Source organism: Myxine glutinosa, chromosome 10 (assembly GCF_964187855.1).
Source record: "Myxine glutinosa chromosome 10, kmMyxGlut1.1, whole genome shotgun sequence".
NCBI lineage: Eukaryota > Metazoa > Chordata > Myxini > Myxiniformes > Myxinidae > Myxine > Myxine glutinosa.
Window position 1 is genome coordinate 12,283,304 of NC_136270.1, and position 21,855 is coordinate 12,305,158.

The 21,855-nt window shown below is 43.4% G+C and overlaps 1 protein-coding gene across 13 annotated transcripts in view; it reads left to right on the forward strand.

The window, feature by feature from the left end:
* The window catches only part of HEXD (hexosaminidase D), a 111,331-nt gene that overhangs the window by 14,187 nt on the left and 75,289 nt on the right, over window positions 1-21,855 (forward strand). For 11 of the 13 annotated variants that reach the window (XM_078785330.1, XM_078785332.1, XM_078785337.1 and 8 more), the window contains one exon: window positions 232-362. In XM_078785330.1, coding sequence (XP_078641456.1) covers window positions 265-362 — 98 coding nt within the window. In that variant the 5' untranslated portion in view covers window positions 232-264. The remainder of the gene's footprint in view (window positions 1-231; window positions 363-21,855) is intronic. The other 2 variants (XM_078785333.1, XM_068127051.2) reach the window with 1 other exon arrangement.

Consider the following 21,855-nt stretch of genomic DNA (forward strand, 5'->3'; position numbering starts at 1 on the left):
TGGTAGTTCTAGTGTTAATAATATTCATAAGATAATTTTGGCTTCCCCCTCCCATTGTGGTGTATTTCTTGCCTCTTGCAGTTCTTTCAGATTAAAGCAAAAATAATAATGTTTACTTTATTGCATTTTTCTTTGAAGTTCTGATCAATGGCATCTTCCAGGGCAGGATAGACCAGTTTACCAGGTAAACTGCACCTCCTCCTCCCCTGATCCCTTCCTATATATCTGTAGCAGGATGGTTAGTATGAGCTGAAGTGCAGCACCATGGCGAACGTGTCTCGGCTGCGGACGGTGTTTATACTTCGCACAGTGGTGTTTTTATTAGCCGTCGGTGCCACCATCAAACTCTTGACTGGCAGCAGGTATGCTGAAACGTGTTTTCTACTCTATCTGCACTACTCGCTTATTTACATGTAAACTTTGCATTGTTATCACTGTCGGTGCCTTTCTCTGATCCTTTTATTTGAATTATCTCTGTGCAGGTGTTATTTAATGGTTTGTGATGATGTATATGATTCACCTTTTAAATAGTGACGGTTTTTGGTAAGGACAATTTTTGGGGGCAGGGGCTGATTTGAGTAATCTGCATTAGAGTCTATACAACCCAATCGATCTCAGAACGCAACAATATATGGCACTTGACTTGAGAATATTTTACAGATTTACAATAGCAGGTACATTGCCAATTTGCATTCCCACCTGAAAATGTGCAAAGAAGTTTTGAACTGCTTTGCAACTTCTTGAGAAAATTTTATTTGGAAGATCAATTTACCTCTCACATAGTACTTTTCATGTCAAACTAAATCTCAAAATGCTCTTCAAAGAAGGATCATCAAAATGAAGAATGAATGCAGCATTAAGAATGGCACTGACAGTTGTTGGAATTAGGAGTAGAAGATAAGCCTCTTTGACATGTCAGGCATGGCAAAACAAGAAAACACAGCTCACTTCTTCTTATTCCTTCGTACCCAGGACAATACTGCAGGGTACCATCATTGGCTGAGGGCTCGGCTGGACACGGAAATGCCCTCTGTAGATTAGGGCAAAAAATTGTGATTGGTTCATAATTCTAACGATAGCTTGCCTACTCTTTGCGAAAGACACCGTGGGATATTTTAACGTCCACCAACTAATCCCGGCAGAAAGGATGCCCGTTTAACGTCCATCCGAGGGACTGCACACACACTGGTGAATCACGCTGCACGTGAAACACTCGGATGAGAGTTTATCACGCTGCACGTGAAACACTCGGATGAGAGTTTATAGCTGGGTCAGGATTTGAACCTAGGTTAGACAGCTTTGAGACAAGTGTGTGTATCTTTCGGGCATTTGGCATCCACTTCCGGAGCATTACCAGCAAAGCTACCTTAGTGAGATGAAAAAAAAGTTTTCCACAGTTTGGAACCTTCATTCACTTTTGTGTTTCAGAACTGGTGAGACATTTTGCAGAAGAGTTTTTGGCACAGCAAAATCCATTAATCTTTTCGATTATTCTAAATTTTTATCTTGATTTGGGCCCTGTAATACAGTCACGTGAAAAAGTAAGTACACCCCATGTAAAGTTTTGACTTTTTCAACACATTTCAACATACAGCTATTTGATCTTCATTTCAACAATATTGATAGATAAAGGTGATATAATATAACAAATATCATGAAACATTTACATTTTGTAGTCCATTGTATAATTTAAATAAACATAAATGCAAATTTCGCATGTGGAAAAAGTAAGTACACCCTTGGCTCTAATAGGTGGTATTGCCCCCTTTGGCAGAAACAACCTCAAGTAGGAGTTTCTTATAACTGTCGACCAGTCTTTGACATCGACTGGGAGAAATTTTTGCCCACTCCTCCATGCAGAATTATTTCAGCTGTGCGATGTTTGAGGGGTTTCTTGCATGCACAGCTCGTTTCAAATACCCCCACAACATCTCGATGGGATTTAGATCCGGGCTTTGACTTGGCCATTCCAGAACCCTCCATTTCTTTCTTTTCAGCCATTCCTTGGTGGATTTACTGGTATGTTTAGGGTCATTGTCATGCTGCAAGGTCCACCTTCGGTTGAGCTTCAACTTTCCAACAGATGGCCTCACATTATCCTCGAGCACCCTCTGGTACAATGAAGAATTCATAGTGGATTCTATGATGGTGAGCTGCCCAGGCCCTGATGCAGCAAAGCTGCCCAGGCCCTGATGCAGCAAAGCTGCCCCAAACCATAATATTTCCACCACCATGCTTTACAGTTGGTATCAGGTTCTTGTGGTCAAATGCTGTCTTTGGTTTTCGCCAAACATGTATTCTGGTACTGTGGCCAAATAGCTCTACCTTTGACTCATCTGTCCAGAGCACATTGTTCCAGAAGTGCTGGTCTTTGCCTAGGAGTTCATTGGTAAACTTTAGTCTTGCCCTGATGTTCTTTCTGGACAGCAAAGGTTTCCTCCTGGCACACCTCCCATGTAGATCAAATTTGTGCAGCCTCTTTATAATGGTAGACTAGTGCTGTTAGCTAGATTCAAAATCCCGTCTCGGAACCGTCTCGATAAATTTTCAATGTTCATAACGGGATCTCGGGTCGGCTCGGTTCCCGGCAAAGAAAAAATAAAAATAAAAATAATAATAATAATAAATAATAAGGCTTCTAAAATAATGGAATTTCATTACAATATATAAACAACAATGAAAAAAATTCATTTCTGATGTTGAGTACTTAAATTCCGACTTAGCTTCCATTTACCGGGATGAAATAAAATACACCGCCTACATGCAGATGATCGGCCACCAATGGGACCGGGTTATCTCATTACAGTTTGTATTGTCGTGTAATTTCTTGCTCGGAATGTCAGAGAGAGGGAGAAAATGTTTCTGCCCAGGCATATTCGAGTCCCGGTTGGAGTTTCATTATCATTTTGTGAGTTGTGATCGCCAAGGGGCTCGCTCCCCCCCCGTTCCCCTCCCCTCCCCCGCCCGGCAATGCCGGGTACTTCTGCTAGTAAATTATAAAGCAGGCTGTGTAGTGATCACCCCCCCCCCCCTCCTTATTTTGACTCTGTGACTAAAGTAAACGTAATCAACTTATCAGGCCTAAAGTGGAGATAAGATAACCAAAATACTTTCACATTCAAACCGTCAAACCAAACCCCGAGGGATTCTTACAATTTATAGATTTAGCGTTGCAATTAAAACATAAACGTTCATCAAAAACTCATTTCATAAAACTACATAATGTATTGTACTTGTATTAATACATTGTGTGTAGAATAATCCGTTATAAACGTGTTTTTAATCTAAATAAGCATCGTCCCTCCAATCACGGGGCCTCGAGCGAGTCCCTCGATATTAATGTGCAAAAGACCATAGCAACCACATTCCGTAACTCGTCTCCAAGGACGGACACGTGACCGCAGCGGGGCGGGGCGAGGCGGAGTGATACAGCGGAAGGATTCAACGGTTTAAATAAAGCCGCGATGAGGCCGATTTTCATTGTGACCTTTATCCTGATTTCGTTACCTGCGCCATCAAAGGTCGATGGAGATTATGTTTTCACTCCTGTCTGTTTGTCCGTTTGTCCGTTTGTTTGTGAACACAATATCTCAAAAAGTTGTGGACGGATTCGGACGAAATTTTGTGGAGATGCAGCGTGTGTGACAAGGACGACATGATTAGATGTTGGTGAAGATCCGGATTCGGAATTCGGATTCGTTTGCAGTGCATTGTTTGTTGACGAGGGGAAAATCCTGGAACAGTGAGTTTACTTTATCTATCATCGTTTGTGTCAGTTCAGCTGCACTTGCGAAAAATGATGCTTGTGCAGAAGCAGAGTAATGAAAGCAAGGCTCAATAAATGCCTCTATTATGGAAAATATCTGCAAGAAGTTGGAATTTTAACCGGGATTTTTTTACCGAGAAATTGCGTTAATCAATTTATCTCGGGACCGTCCCGAGACCGTCTCGAAGCCGAAACCGCCGGGATTTCGTCCCGGTCTCGGCTCGGTTGACAGCCCTATGGTAGACTCGTGCAGTTTGACATCAATAGTGGCAAGAGCTACCTGTCGGTCCCGTGATGACATTCTGGGGTTCTTCGAGACTTCTTTCAGCATCTTGTGGTCTGCTCTCGGGCTGAACTTGCTGGGGCGGCCTGGCCTGAACAAGTTGGCATTTGTTTGGAATCCTCTCCACTTGTAGATGATCTTCCAGACAGTCGAATGATTGATTTCAAATTGTTTGGAGATCTTTTTAAATCCCTTCCCAGACTCATAGGCATCTATAACCTTCTTACTGAAGGCCTCATAGAGCTCTTTTGATCTAGGCATGGTGACGCCGCACACTTCAACAACAAAGAGCAAACCAAACTAAATGTCTGAGGTTTAAATAAGACAGGTTCCTCCAAGATCCTCTCTAACGATGTTCTGATCATTCGCACCTGAGCTGGTGCACCTGATTCTAATTTTAGGTATTTGAAGTAGTGATAAATGTAGGGGTGTACTTACTTTTTCCACATGCGAAATTTGCATTTATGTTTATTTAAATTATACAATGGACTACAAAATGTAAATGTTTCATGATATTTGTTATATTATATCACCTTTATCTATCAATATTGTTGAAATGAAGATCAAATAGCTGTATGTTGAAATATGTTGAAAAAGTCAAAACTTTACAAGGGGTGTACTTACTTTTTCACGTGACTGTTTATACATCTGTGGGGATTGGGAAGAACAATGGTTGTAATCAACATGACTTTTATCGAGGTACACTAACCTTTGTGGGAAGCAAGAAGAAGCTGACTTTTCAGGTGTTGACTCTTCGTCAGACCAGAATTGACACTTTTTAGCTTTCTCCAGCAAGACTGCGTCTTCATTCCGTATGGATTTGGAACTTGGATACATGATGCAGAACAAAACAGCCAGTTTTGATTTCATCTATGGGTGTTTCCATATCAGAATGGGTGTTTGGTTGTTCTAGCAGAATGGTCGCTATTGATCCTCTTCTCTTGAGCATCATTAGAAAAGTTTAAGTGATGTGTCAATTATGTTTTGCAATATATAAATGAATGATCGTTTTAAGGCCATTTTCCCCGCTAGAGCGGGGGTTAACCTTGCGGGCCCCATGACAATCATGGTTCCCTGTTTTGAGGCAATGTTTTTATGGCCGGATGCCCTTCCTGATGCCAACCCTTTGTCACGCTCTTACGATGCGCAGGGATATGGTGTACCTATTCTAAACCGGGGTACACACCGGGATCATTCATCCCAGCAAGCTGGTACTCAATTTGCCGACCTCGGAAGGATGACAGGCTGAGTCAACCCCCCTGGCGTTAATTCAGCGATCGACCGGGATTCGAACCCAGGATCCTAGGATCCCAAGCCGGCACCCTAACCGCTAAGCCAACACCAGGCTAAGCTTTGCAATACCAAACAATATATTTATAACCGCCGTCACAGCTCCCACCTTGCCCACTCTCAACGTGGTTAATAGTAAATATCAAAAACTGATCCCCTTAACCACAGACCTATCAGCTAAATTGCAATAATCAGCAAGGTCATGGAGTCCATCATCGCAGTTGATATGAAATTCTTCCTTTTCTTCAATGACCTCATGTCAGTTGTGATTCATTATATGTGCTAGCTCTTCCACAATCCTTGGCATTGTATACAAAAATAAATCGTGATAACTGATGGATATACTTGACAATGACATGTGATGGGATTTTTTTTTTTTTTTTTTTTTTTTTGTATACTGAATCGAGGCTTGTGAAAGAGCTAACATTTACTTCACAAACAAATCGACCAGACAAACAAAATACACAAAAAGAGGGAGCGGAAGACAAGATGGGGAGAAAAGGGGAAGCACACAAACACAACATCCGAGAGCAGGGAGATGTGTGGAAGGGAGAGGGCCCGGGGGGAGGAGGCATGGGAAGGGGGGGGGGGGGGATTATATTGGTATATTAATTGAATGGTATATTATATTATACCATATTGATGATTGAATGATGAATTGAATGAATGGTATATTGAATTGATGGTATTGAAGATGGTATGGTATTGGACTCATGATGGTATTATGATGATGGTATTGGTATTATGATGATGATGGTATTATGATGGTACTCATGATGATATCCATGATGGTATGGATGGAAGATGGTATTGAAGATGATTGAATGGTATATTAATATTATATGATGGGAGAGCCATACAACAACAACAACAACAATAACAATCTCAAACTCAAACTCATGACAAATATAATGAATGGGGAGTTCAACAACAATCCTCTTTATGTTGGGCTTGAAGCTCCTCCCGCCAGAAAGGTATAACATCATCTGGCATGGCAAACACTTTGAGAAAAGTCAACTTTCAATTGGGCCGAACAGAATAAAGAGTTGGGAAAATGAGAAATTTTAGATGTTATTAGCATAATTGTGAGACATTGTTAATTATGCCGCCAAAGTTTAGTAACAATGTGCCGATCGGCGAGAAAGGAGATAGGACACTGAGCAGACTCGGTCTTGTCGCTGTGGAATTTTTTTTTATGCCTCCGCCCTCGAAAGTGGCCAGAGGCATTGTGGTTTTTTACCATGAAATTGTGATGTACAGTATGTTAGTGTATTATGTCTTTAGGCTATCTCCTTGATGTATGCCAAATATTGTAATTTTGACCTTTCCAGCCCTTCCCTCTGCCTCCCTCTGAGCCTATTATTATCTGTCTTCACTTCCCTTCCCTTGATTCTCCCTCCTCTTATTACCCTTTTCTTTTTCCTTTCACTCCTCTCCCAGCTTTCTTATCGTCTGTTTTCTCCTCTATTTTATCCCTTCCATGAATTTTCTCAAAATTATTTGTCTTAATCTCCTCTCCACACTACCCCACATCCCAGTTTATGAATGAGGCTTTGTATGAAAGTTTGCAACAAGATTATGAATTAAAATAATACAGTCGTACCCCAACATTCGTGGGAATGAAAGAGGAGGCTCAGACTGCAGCCGGCATTGGAGACCGCGCTTTGCAAAATGTTTGGCTCAGGGGCGGTCATGGCTGATGGTGAGGCTTCAAAGTTCAAGAGATTGAACCTCTTCCAATGGCTGACCATGGAAATAGATAGGTGGTTTCATTTCATAATCCTTCTGGAGTGACAAAGTGAGTGCGAGATTCACCTGGTTTGAAAGATATTGTTATGTGGAAAGGGGATGGGGGAGGTGGGGATCCAATGATAAATTGTACTGAGAATAGAATGGACCGTGTGAATCGTGTAGCTTACATTTACGCAATTATTAGGGAAACTGTTGGAGGTGAGCATATTTTTAAAATGTGCGCTGAGGAGGCAGAGAGTGTAAATCTTAAAACGGAATAGGGTAAGGTATTGTCTAAACCCTCCTGTGACATGCGAGGCCAGGTGGAGGACTTGTGGCCACTGAAAGTGACCAATAGCATTTGAAATATGTATTATCAGGACGTTAATGGATGCTTTGAAAGTGCCACAATCAGGCATAGAGGTTTTGCTGAGGGCTCGCAAATGACTGCGGGATAAGCGGTATTGTGTGCTGTGGGGAGGTCCTGGATATGAGTGTTGGGTGGACGCTAGGGAGAGCGCTGTCCCCATCTTGTGGAGTGGCCCATCTGTGGGCAGTCCCAAGAGGGATTAAAAACAGTTGTGCCCTCTCTGTGCTTGATTGCTGAGGAAAGATGGACGGTTTGTAAGACTGAGGACACCATCTCCCCAGCATTGCATACTCACTTTCGTCCTGCTAGCTATCACGGTCACCAGCCTGCATGACACTTGTGGTGGAGAAAGACCTCGTGCTTTGCTTGAGTCCTCACCTGTTCTAATATCCCCATTGTTGTAAATCCAGCATTTTGGCATCATAGTTGGGGTTAGGTTTTATAATTTTCTGACGTGACAATATTGTGGCGGAGATGTGATGTGGGTTAAAAGGAGTAACACAGTATCGTTATTTAGTTACCCTCGCCAGAGGAGAGGGTATTGCATTTGAGTCCGTTTGTTTGTCTGTTTGTTACTTGCCGGAAAAGATTCCGGCAAGTATGTTGATGGGTTGGTTTGTTACTTTTTTTTTTTGTTTGTTTATACAAGATCGAGGCTCGTGAAAGAGCGAACATTTATCACACAGAAAGACAAACCGACAAACCGACACATAACCGACAAACCGACACATAAAACAAATAACATCGGGAGCGGTAGACAAGATGGGGAGAGAGGGGGAAGGACACAAACACAACATTTGAGAGCAGGAACCGAGAGACATGGAGACATCGAGAGATCTGTGGGAGGGAGAGGGCTTTGGGGGGGAGGCATGGGAAAGGGGGTGGGAGAGGCATAAAACATATGGACACTGCCAGGACTACCAGGAAAGAAGTTGGAATTACAAACAAGGTGGATCTGGGGTGAATTAGTGGGGGTAGAAATGATCAAGGTTTTGGATGGGGGAAGATAAGAGATGGTGGTGAACAGCTGTTTTAAAGACCTGGAGGGGGGAGTGGGATTGAAGGGAGTGTGGGAGTTTGTTCCAGAGGCGGGAGAAAAGAGGAATGAAGGAGTGAAGGTGAGCAGAGAGCCGAGATTTCGGCAGTTTAACCATCAGAGGCTTGCTGGCAGATCTTGTGCGACCTGTAGGAATATTTGGGGGACCGAGCACAGAGAGAGCTGGGGGAGCAAGGCCGGAGAGGAGTTGGTAGAAGACAGAAAGACCACCTACCTGCCTGCGGTGAGTGAGTGAAAGGCCCTCAGAGATAGCTTCATCGCGGGAGATTCCAATGATTCTGAAAGCTTTGGTTTAGCGTGAAGCCGAGCTAGGTGTGAGGCAGGAGCACCAGCCCGTAGGGGAGAACAGTATTCCATTGAGCTGCGGATGAAAGCCTTGTATGTGGTGAGGAGCTCAGGTGTGCCTAGGAAGGACTTCGCACGACGGAGGATGCCCAGTCGGCGACTGGCTTTGCAGGCCAGCTTGGAAATGTGGTTTTCCCAAGAAAGATCATGGCAGATAGTGAGACCCAAAAGCTTGAGCGACAGAACTTCTTGGAGAGGATTGTTGAGAAAGTAGATGGGAGGGTTGTCCAGTCAATCTTTTTGGAGAGACAGAGTAAGAGTGTGAGATTTGTCAGGATTGAAAGACATGTTCCACTTGTTTGACCAGTCTGTGATTTTGTCCAGGTCTTCAGAGAGTGAGGAGGCTGCAGACTGCCGATCTGAGGGAAGAGGAATGGAGCAGCAGAGAGTGGAGTCATCAGCAAAGAGATAGAGAGGATTTTCCAGAGAGTCGGAGAGATCATTGATAAAGACCAGAAAAAGCACAGGGCCCAGCACACTGCCTTGGGGAACTCCAGCCTGAACAGGAAGGGGAGATGAGAGAAATCCATTCAGGGCCACACATTGACTACGACCAGAGAGGAAGTCCGCAAGCCATGCATGGAGATTTCCATGGATACCATAGGAGTAGAGTTTGGTGAGCAGAGCTGGGTGCCAGACCGTATCGAAGGCACGTGATATGTCAAGGGAGACAGCTCTGATTTCCTGTTTGGCATTGAGGACCTCCATCCATTGTTGAGACAGGAGAAGCAGCATGTCCAGAGTAGAGTGACCTGGTCTGAATCCAAATTGATGATCAGAGATCAAGCCATTGGAGAAGAGGAAAGATTTCATATCCGAAGCAATGATGGATTCCATGACTTTGCTGATAATTGGGAGCAGGCTGATTGGTCTGTAGTTAAAAGGATCTGTTTTTGCACCTTTTTTGTGTAAAGCGGTAATGTTTGCTGATTTCCAGGATGCTGGCAGATGACCTTGAGCAAAAGATAGGGTGAAAAGAACAGAGAGAGGGTGAGATAGGGCGGCAGAGCAGGATTTTAGGACCCTTGGGCTGATGCCGTCTGGTCCAGTTGCAGAATCAGAGTCGAGGTTATACAAAAACTCCTCCACCTTGTCAGGAGAGAAGGACACAGAGTCCAGGAGCAGTTGGGTTCGACTGGGAAAGGTGGGAACAGAGAGAGATGGGTTTGGGACTAAAGATTTTGAGGCAAACACAGAGTTGAGGCATTCGGCTTTGTCACGTGCGATGTCAACTGTGTGGCCATTTGAGGTAAGGGAGGTGGATGGAGGGGGAACAAACACCAGAAACGGATTTGACCAGATGCCACCAGGATTTGGAGGAAGGAGACAGGTTTGAGAGTTCATTCTTGAGTGAGGAGAGATCGTGCTTCCTGGCACTCTGAGGGTAGACACACACTTGTTCCGAGCTTGGTGGAAGGAACTGAGATTGCCTTCAGTTGGATTAGCCTTCCAAGAGGCAAAGGCAAGTTGTTTCAGGGCAACTGCCTCACCACAAGATTCGGTGTACCATGGACGGGAGGAAGGGTAAGACAACTGAAGACGAGATGGGATAAATCTGTGCATGAGAGAGATCAGTTTGCTTTGGAAGAATTCCCAGGAAGAATTGATGTCAGAGGCAGTGGAGATGGGAGACCAATCCAGACGATTGATGGCTGCTTGAAGCCCGTCCCAGTCGGCCTGAGTGAAATGCCAGACTCTTCGACGCTGAGGAGGCTCTCTGAGAATGGCCAGAGAGATGTCCACTTTGACAAGCACATGATCAGAAGAACCGATTGGAGCAGAAGAAGAGCAGCAGACATTAGCAGGGAAGATTGTCATAACCAAGTCGAGAAGAGAAGAAACTCCATTGGCTGAGATCCGGGTCGGGAAATTGACAGATTGTGTCAATCCCAGTGAGTCACAGAAGTCCTTTGCTGAGGTGCCATGACTGGTGAGAGAGGAACCCACACCCAACCAGGTGGCATGATGACAGTTGAAGTCACCACATATGAGGAAGAGAGAGTTGGGATGAGTGGATAGAAGTTGGTCCATGTTGTCAGAGAGTGAAATGTAAATTGAGTCATCACTGTTTGGGGGACGGTACAGAACACATATGAACAAAAGGTGGGAGCGGAGAGGAAGCCGTAGCCAGAGGTACTCCTGGGGGTGAGGAGGAGAGAGGGCAGTGCAAGGAGAGTGAGGAAGAGAGTTTTTGATAAAGATAGCCACCCCACCACCAGGACGAGGCTCAGGTCTATCATACCGGACCGGAAGAGGGAGTAACCAGGAAGAGATATTGAGGAATCAGAGACATCTTGAAGGAGGAAAGTGTCTGTTAAGCAGATCAAGTCTGGATTGTCAGAAGCAACCTGTATGGAGAGATCAGTCAGGTTTGAGCGAAGGCCCCAGATGTTTGAGGTCCATACCGTTAAAGAAGAGAGAGGGGGAGCATCGGGTACAGGACAGGGGAGGGGAGGAGTAGGGTAAGATGAAGGATGAGAGGGGAAGGTAGGGAGAGCAGTTGATAGTGTGTCAGAGATTACAGAAGAGTTCCAAGAAAGGGAAGGATGAGGAGGATGAAAGGTTTGGTGGTGAAGGGATGAGGCAGAGTGAGGGGTTGTTTGAGGGGGGGCATGGGACAGTAGAAGGTTGGGGGGGGGTGGAGGCATGAGATAGAAGGGAGACGAGGTGGGGAGGAGGCAACTTTGAGGAGGGGGGAAGGGAGAATTTGAGAGGAATGGTATGGGGGGAGATTTGAATGGGAGGAGTTGGGGGGGAGTTTTGAAGGGGAGGAGTGAGGTGGGAGTTTAGGAGGGGAGGGGCAAGGGGGGAGTTTAGAAGGGGAGGGGCAAGGGGGGAGTCTAGTAGTGGAGGGGCAAGGGGGGAGTTTAGGAGTGTAGGTGCAAGGGGGGGGATTTGGAGGGGAGGGGCAAGGGGGGAGTTTAGGAGGGGAGGGGCAAGGGGGGAGTCTAGTAGTGGAGGGGCAAGGGGGGAGTTTAGGAGTGTAGGGGCAGGGGGGGGATTTGGAGTGGAGGGGCAAGGGAGGAGTTTATGAGGGGAAGGGCAAGGGGGGAGTTCAGGAGTGGAGGGGCAAGGGGGGGGATTTGGAGGGGAGGGGCAAGGGGGGACTTTAGGAGGGGAAGGGCAGGGGGGGAGTTCAGGAGTGGAGGGGCAAGGGGGGAGTTTAAGAGTGGAGGGTAAAGGGGGGAGTTTAGGAGTGTAGGTGCAAGGGGGGGGATTTGGAGGGGAGGGGCAAGAGGGGAGTTTAGAAAGTGGATGATTAATGAAAGACGAACATTGATAACAAATTGGGTTTGTTGTGATTTTCAAGTTAGCAATCCGATTCAGAACGATGGAGGAGGGATGGAATGAATGTGAATTTAGACCACGTAGTGAGGGAGACGTATAAGATATTGAATTTCTTTTTTTTGACGTGGAATGAGTTGGAGAGTAAATTGAGAATAGCCTTTTAAATAGGAAGAAAAACAGCGTGTTGTAATATACCACTGAATAAACCACTGAAGGGGAGAGGGTTAAACATATTTAAAATAATATTTAAACAGAACCGTGAACAATCTTATATGCACAAAATACCAACGGGGGGAGGGCCGAGAGGGACCACCACGAGTCACGTGAACAGGGCAAAAGGTGGATGGCAAGGAGATAATGGGGGCGGGGCGAAAAGCACCGCGATACACCTGGACAGAAAGTACAGGATGAGACAACGGCACACGTGGAGAAAGGAAAAATAAATTTTTTTTATTTATTTTTTATATTTTATTTTGGAGAAAGGAAAAGTATATTGATCGGTTGGTTTGTATGTTTGTCTGTCTGTCTGTTTGTTCGCAGTACCACGTCGACACCATTGCACGTAGAATCGCCAAACCTTACACACATATTTGTCTTGCCCTGGAATAGACTGTGCCCAATTTTTAACTCTCTCGGCCCAAGGCCTCCATTATGACGTCATAAATCTATAATTCGACAAGTACAAAACTTCATCCAATCAAGATGCAATTTCTTGAGCGACATGTCGGCAAAAACTGGTGGAGAAAAAAAAAAAATGATGTCATCGGTCACGTGGTTTGGCCGCCATCTTGGAAAAAGGAAAAACTTTGCACCTCTATATCTCAAAGTGCTGAATAGAAAAAATTGAGACATGGCTCATTGTAAAGAACTCTCCATGGGGAATAAAATATGTTAATGATGATGTCTTAGGTGCCTCCATTATGACGTCATAATTCGACAACTACAAAACTTCATCCAATCAAGATGCAATTTCTTGAGCGCCATGTCGGCATAAACTGGTGGAGAAAAAAAATAATGATGGCGTAATCGGTCACGTGGTTCGGCCGCCATATTTGTTTTAACATAAAAGCCTTAAAAAACCACTGAAAATACATCCTGGCGAGGGTTTGCAATCTCTGATTGCCCTTTTTCTTGTTATTAAATGTGTATTGTCCCTTGTATTAACCGGAGGGATTCGCACGACAATATTATATATATATATCTATATATATATATACATATATATATATATATATATATATATATATATATACATTCAACCCTCGGCTATCGCGCCTAATTGGTGCCGCTATCGGTGCGCGTTAGCCGAAATCGCGATAGCCGAACTGAAGAACGTATGGTAATAATTCTAATTGGTGCCAGGACCCCCAAGTTGACTACATATTTAACCTATTTTTGCCACTTTTCTACCAAGTGTTTCTACCATATAAAGAAACATTAAAACAAGAATCACAATATGTAAATAAAAATAAAATGGTAAAAAAGTACTTTTTTACCATTTTATTTACCTTTTTGGGAACGATGAGGGGCTTAGGTGGTTGGGTAGGTTCCGAGGCTTGGGTGGAGTCTTATTGACCACCCCTACGTGCCTCTAACTCGTCCAGGATTGCGTCAGCTGAAGCACCAGCGAAGCGCTCAACGTCAGAGGGTTCTTCAAAGACAGAGGGCTGTGCCTCGTTGCGACGCCGTAAGCAGGGTCGGCGTCATGGGGGGGCATTCGCGGGCCATGCCCACCCAAATGAGTTACTGCGCCCTCCCCCCACACCTACCCGCAGGCCAAGCCTTTGGTGCCAAACTTGCACGTCGGCTATAATTTGTTGTGTGTGTGCGTGTGTGTGTGTGTGTGTGTGTGTGTGTGTGTGTGTGTGTGTGTGTGTGTGTGTGTGTGTGTGTGTGTGTGTGTGTGTGTGTGTGTGTGTGTGTGTGTGTGTGTGTGACTTTGCAGCATGTTTTTAAATTGGAACTGGGTTGGTGTGTTGGTTGTTGACGGCCAACTCTTATTATCAAGCATTTACATCATAGATTGAGGTCTCGAACGGCAGTTTGGCCCCCCACCGCGATTACCTTAATGTCCCCTGATTAGACTTGTTCTGACGCCGAGTCTGGCCGTAAGAATTCGGTGATCTGGCGTTGGCGGAGGGAGTTGACGTGGGCATGATACTGCTCCTCGTAACCTGCCAGTGCCGTATTAATAAAGGAGCACCTTGCTTCACTGTTGAATGTTAAATCTTATCTACGTTTCTTCGATAATCACGGTTTTGGTAAATACCTCGCACTGTTGACTCTTTTATCCCAAGTTTCTTTCCAACACTTCGCTTTGTTTCACCATTGTCTATCAACTGCACAATTTCGAATTTCTGAGCGAAAGTTAAGTTCTTCCTCTTCTTGATTTCTCTTTCCCCACGCTCGGTGATGACGTAGCACCCTTTCCACCATTTCCGGTGCGTCATAGCGCGTATTTGGGGCGCAATAGTCGTGTGTTGTGCAGTTTTTTAGGTAGCCACGATAGCAAAGAAACGCGATAGCCGAGTTCGCGATAGCCGAGGGTTGAGTGTATATATATATATACAGTGGAACCTTGACTTACGAGTTTAATTCGTTCCGTGACCGAGCTCGTAACTCAAATTGCTCGTATCTCAAATCAAATTTCCCCATTAAAATGCATTGAAATGCTATTAATCCGTTCCAGCCCCCAAAAAACCACACCAATTTTTTTTGTTACGTGTTTTTAAATAAGAAAAATGTACTTTATAAATAACAAATAATGTATAAACAAGCACGACCTCGTATATACTGTACATAATAAAAGACAATGTAAAGAAATAAACTGGTTTTATTAAGTGTATTTACCTTGAAGATCAGACGAAGATGCTGGCGGAGGTGGAGGGGATAACTTTTGCCTTTTTCGCCACACTTTCCTCGCTTTCACTTGCAGGGCGTTTAAAGAAAAACCTGTCCAACGAGGTTTGTTTCTTCCTCCCTTTCAAAATGTTTCGAAAATGAGTGAGGCAAGTGTCGTTACACAGCGCCAACGCCAAAATAACCGAAATGCGAAAACTAAAATGCAGCGCTATACGATAGAGATACTGTACGTGCACGGCAGGCAAGATAACCACGTGACCAGAACCCACCTGGCGGCAAAACTCAAAATAACCGAAATGCGAAAACTAAAATGCAGCGCTATACGATAGAGATACTGTACGTGCACGGCAGGCAAGATAACCACGTGACCAGAACCCACCTGGCGGCAAAACTCAAAATAACCGAAATGCGAAAACTAAAATGCAGCGCTATACGATAGAGATACTGTACGTGCACGGCAGGCAAGATAACCACGTGACCAGAACCCACCTGGCGGCAAAACTCAAAATAACCGAAATGCGAAAACTAAAATGCAGCGCTATACGACAAAGATACTGTACTTGAACGGCAAGATAACCACGTGACCGGGTGGCGAAAGCTCGTAACTCGGATCTCGGCTCGCATCTCAAAGCAATAAACCGCCGGAGCGACGGCTCGTATCTCGAAAAACTCGTAAGTTGGGGCACTCGTAAGTCAAGGTTCCACTGTATATATATATATATATATATATATATATATATATATATATATATATATATATATATATATATACACACACACACACACACACACACACACACACACACACACACACACACACACACACACACACACACACACACACACACACACACACAGTCACGTGAAAAAGTAAGTACACCCCATGTTAGGTTTTGACTTTTTCAACATATTTCAACATAGAGCTATTTGATCTTCATTTCAACAATATTGATTGATAAAGGTGATATAATATAAGAAATATCATAAAACATTTACATTTTGTAGTCCATTGTATAATTTAAATAAATGTAAATGCAAATTTCGCATGTGGAAAAAGTAAGTACACCCCATTAAATGTTTTTAAAAATCTTTTTAACATATGTGGACATATCAATATTTGATCTTCATTTAAACAGTATCTATAGATAAACAGTTTAGCCCTGGTGTTGGGCTAGCGGCTAGGGTGCCAGCTTAGGATCCTAGGATCCTGGGTTCGAATCCCGGTCAATCGCTGAATTAACACCAGGGGGGTTGACTCAGCCTGTCATCCTTCCGAGGTCGGCAAATTGAGTACCAGTTCACTGGTAATTCCCTGCTTGTCGTTAAAGGCGGCAAAAAGGGTTGGCGTCAGGAAGGGCATCCGGCCGTAAAACATTGCTTCAAAAAGGGGACCGAAAAACAACAACAACCACAGTTCCCGAAAAAGGCCAACCCCCGCTTGCGGGGAAAAATGGCCTCTAAAGGTGGTTTTTATAGATAAAGGTGATCTAATTGAACAAAAAACAATGAATGATTGACTTTGCAATAATTTATTCAACAAAAAATTAACAGAGATGCCATTTCCTTCTGTGGAAAAAGTAAGTACACCCTTTGCTCAAATAGGTGGTATTGCCCCCTTTGGCAGAAACAACCTCAAGTAGGCGTTTCTTGTAACTGTCTACCAGTCTCTGACATCGACTGGGAGAAATTTTTGCTCACTCCTCCATGCAGAATTCCTTCAGCTGTGCGATGTTTGAGGGGTTTCTTGCATGCGTGGCTCGTTTCAAATCCCCCCACAACATCTCGATGGGATTTAGATCCGGGCTTTGACTTGGCCATTCCAGAACCCTCCATTTCTTTCTTTTCAGCCATTCCTTGGTGGATTTACTGGTATGTTTAGGGTCATTGTCTTGTTGCAAGGTCCACCTTCGGTTGAGCTTCAACTTTCTGACAGATGGCCTCACATTATCCTCAAGCATCCTCTGGTACAATGAAGAATTCATCGTGGATTCTATGATGGCGAGTTGCCCAGGCCCTGATGCAGCAAAGCTGCCCCAAACCATAATATTTCCACCACCATGCTTTACAGTTGGTATCAGGTTCTTGTGGTCAAATGCTGTCTTTGGTTTTCGCCAAACATCTTCTGGTACTGTGGCCAAATAGCTCGACCCTTGACTCATCTGTGCAGAGCACATTGTTCCAGAAGTGCTGGTCTTTGCCTAGGTGTTCATTGGCAAACTTTAGTCTTGCCCTGATGTTCTTTCTGGACAGCAAAGGTTTCCTCCTGGCACACCTCCCACATAGATCAAATTTGTGCAGCCTCTTTCTAATGGTAGACTCGTGCACTTTGACATCAACAGTGGCAAGCGCTACCTGTAGGTCCCGTGATGACATTCTGGGGTACTTAGAGACTTCTTTCAGCATCTTGCGGTCTGCTCTCGGGCTGAAATTGCTGGGGCGGCCTGGCCTGAACAAGTTGGTAGTTGTTTGGAATCTTCTTCACTTGTAGATGATCTTCCGGACAGTCGAATGATTGATTTCAAATTGTTTGGAGATCTTTTAAAATCTCTTCCCAGACTCGTAGGCATCTATAACCTCCTTTCTGAAGGCCTCAGAGAGCTGTTTTGATCTCGGCATGGTGACGCTGTACACTTCAACAACAAAGGGCAAACCAAACTAAATGTCTGAGGTTTAAATAAGACAGATTCCTCCAAGATCCTCTCTAACGATGTTCTAATCATTTGCACCTGAGCTGGTGCACCTGATTCTAATTTTAGGTATTTGAAGTGGTGATAAATGTAGGGGTGTACTTACTTTTTCCAAATGCGAAATTTGCATTTATGTTTTTTTTAAATTATACAATGGACAACAAAATGTAAATGTTTCATGATATTTGTTATATTATATCACCTTTATCTATCAATATTGTTGAAATGAAGATCAAATAGCTCTATGTTGAAATATGTTGAAAATGTCAAAACTTTACATGGGGTGTACTTACTTTTTCATGTGACTATATATATATATATATGTATATTCGTGTTCTGTCATACATAAACATACGTGTATGATGACATGGTCTTTTCAACCACAGGCAGAAAGCTTTGTAAACAGTGTAGTATACCAAACTCTGTCAAATGCCCAACATGTATGTATATGGAAAAGCCAAAACCTATCAATGCAAGTGTCTTTAAATGTTTCAACGAGCTAGTTCAGAGAACACCTTACCCCTGCATAACCTTGAGAAAATAAGAACATCGGAAGAGTCTTTTAAGCATTCGCTTATTTTTGTTTCCGAGCACGATCTACATTTCCTATGAGGCACCATTTTCGCTGAAATAGCGAGCGGCAAATTTGATTGGTCGAGATGATGTGAAATGCTTTTATACTTTGTCCAAGCATTGCTAAACCGAAGGTATATAAAAGTGTCAAAAAAGCGATTTGTGTTCTCCAATGTTGTATTTTGTGTTCTGTAATGTACAAGTATATCCAGTCGGACCCCAACATTTGTGGTCCCAACATTTGCGGACCCCACGCATTCGTGGTTCATAACATGTGACCTGCTTCTACATTCGTGTATTCTTGGTTTAAATTTTATTATTATTATTATTTATTTTTTTTCTTCTCCTTACACATGAGGACTGGTCTCCTATATCCACCGCCGCTGATATTAATTTAGCCTGGGGATTCTTCTACAGAAACCTGGTCTCTCTTATGCCAGATTCATCCCATCTCTTAAAAAAAAATTTATGTGGAAGGATACAGTCCATGGCTATATAGTCCTCAGTGAGGCCAAGCCTTAAATAAAAGAGCTCCATTGATAGAAAAGTGAAGAAAGAGAGAATAGCCTGAGAGATTTTGAAGAAAAGAGAGAGAATGTAAAGGTGAGGAGTGAAAATGAGTAAGGAAAGTGTATGATGAAAAGTGTATGATGTTTGTTTGCGAGAAAGGGAGATTAAAGCTACGCCGGTAGATGTAGTTTGAGTGAGACAGAAAGTAAAACCAAAGATTCTGACACGGAGAGTGTAAGATGGTTCCGGGCACCACTTTAACACTCCTAAGTCCAAACGGTAGTACTATCCTGGGTGGTTGCTGTCTTCAACCTACTACCGAAGAATCCTCCCGCTTTGATTTTAATTAAGAATTTTAAGATTTTTTGATGAAGAATTAATTTGATTTGATTTAGAATTTTGATTAAATTACCCATCCTCCCGCTCTTGGTGCACTGAATCCTGTGGTGAAGCAGTTTGAATTCCTTCATTCAAACAATGATTCCACATTCACGGATTCCACATTCGCAGGATTTTCCAGGAACGTATACTCCACAAATGTCAGGGCCAGACTTTAATTCAATTGAAATAAAATGTACATAGGGATATAGAGGTTGTAGAAAAAACTGTTTTTTGAGAAGTTTACCGCCGTTGATGCAGCGTCTTTTACACCACCTTATTTAACACATTATATTATTTATTCATGTCCATTCTTTTTCCTTTATGACATCCCTAAAAACAGCAACTTTGCTGTTTGGAATGATTTTCTATTTTGTTTGACTGCCAGACAGGCAGAATGACTAAAATAACTGCCTTCCTGCTCTGTGTGGATGCGTGATCGGGACGAGATTCGGCTCGTCATCCGATTTTTTTTTGTTTTGTCGCATCCGATTGACTTGAAATTTGAGCATGGTTTGCATATTGGTTCACTGGAGTATATTGCTTTTGAAGTTGTAAAGTAAAATTTGTCTAAAATAATCAATTTCTTTTTTGTTTCTTTTAGCTGTTTTCGGCATGTTTTAGTTTAGCATACGGAAGAAGTCTGAATGCAAAGCGGACGTGCATGGGCTTTCCATTTTCAGATGCTTTCTAGTTTATGTTGGTATCATGGAATTATTTCATCAGAGGAACTAGACTTTCATGTAAATCTACCAAAGTTATCCATCTTGTAATAACAATGTAAGCCTTTTCTATTTAATATGAGTTTTTCATTTTGATATTATTGTTTATAAAATGCTTTGAGACTTTGAAATGGAGTGATTTTATAGCCAGTCATCTTAGGATTTCAGTAAGTATCTAAAACTGTTGAATCTTCCAGATCCTGATTTGAAATGCTTGGATAAATCTTACTCATTCCGTGTTCATTTGCTTTTTGACAATTAGATGTATTTTTGATTGTTATTTGGAATACCACTTAAGTCGTGAAATGTTTTACCAAGTCATTTTATAAACAGTTGAAATCCTGTAGGTATGGATGAAGGAGATTAATAATTCTGATTTTTTTTGTATATGAAGTTGAGGATTGTGGAAGAAAAAAAACACAAAAGACCAGAAAAAATTAACACAGCCTAAAGGGGGAAACACCAACACCACGACAGAGGGACACTTGGTGGAAAAATGAGTATGGGGAAGAATGACATGAAGGCAATGCAGAGGGGAACTCGTTGGGTGAACTAGAACTGCACTAGGTAGAGCGTGTACCTCCTCCAGGTTGAACAGTTTACGTTTTGTATCCCACTGATGGGCCGGATCTGCACCTGGACCAAAATCTAATTGGCTTGTTTTTGTCACCTACCCAGCTCATCCGCCTAGTTTTGTCATAATCCGTCCACAACTCTTTGAGATATCGTACTGTCCTGTCAGCCCCGGCGGTTAACACCGCAGGATGACGGCTGGCCAATCGGAGGCGATTAAGCCGAAAATTGGCGGTACTTTTTATGGCACGCGTGGGATGGAAGGCAGCGGGGAGCTTACCTGGACGAAACACAAGGGCTTAATCTGAAATCCACAGAACAAATAAGCAACACAGCAAATGAAATGTCACAATAATTAATTTAATGACATTAAATCAAAGAAAATAAATAAATAAATGGTCGAAATAAATGGTGAGGTAAAAACTATAATTCCTACTGTGAGGGACCCTCCACACAGACACAAAAACAGACATGTGGAACAATAATGAAAATAAAAGGTTTCGTTTTTAAGCCGGCCGGCACTCAGCTTTGCGTCCCAAATGGCCTTTAGAAGCCTGGTGGTCGTTGGAACCCCGAGTCACCGCGTGGGAAGCGCACAAGATGGTGCGGAGTCTCGCCCGTAGTAACCACTGGCGTGAGGCAAGCAGACAGGATAGCCTCCTTTGCCTTGTTTGCGACCTCCTCTGTCTCCGAAGAGCACCACCATCAACAACACATCCTCCTCCGACTATTAAAAAGTCCCACAACAGCTCCGAAAGCTCTCCTCAAAAGCTCCACACGAGCCAGCCACAGCCGAGAGCCAGAGACAAAAGACAAAAAGACCCAGAGTCAGACGTGCTCTTCCTCTTCCCTCTAGCTTGAACCTTCTCGCTCTGACGTCACCCTGACGTCACGTCGACCAATCATGAACCTTGGGGCATGGCCTTACGGCCCTGCTCTTTCTAGAGGCGGGGCTTAGTTGCCGATTACGATTCCTTTGAGGCGGGGTTTAGACTGCTCGGGAATGTTGGGGTCCTGTCGGCGGTTATGTCGGTTATTGTTGTTGTTGTTGGAGGTGGTTGCATGGCGGCCTTGTAAAGGTAAAAAAAACGTAGGGGAAAAACCACAGGAGGCAATCACATACTGGGGAAACTAATCTTCACCCCCTATCTGCCTGGATAACACAAGCTCCACCCCATGGGCAGACACATAAACAATCTTAAGCTCACAGTTTTCCTGCTTAAATACATCGAGATGTCTCCTACTCGTACACGGTCCATGCTTTTACTATACAATCCTACCTCCACTATAGTATTTCATCACCTACCCCCACAAACTATGCTATATATAGTTTACTACACTATATATAGTATACGACATAACTATAGTTTATATTATATAGTAATAGTACGATATATAATTTTTGGCCCCATCTCTCAAT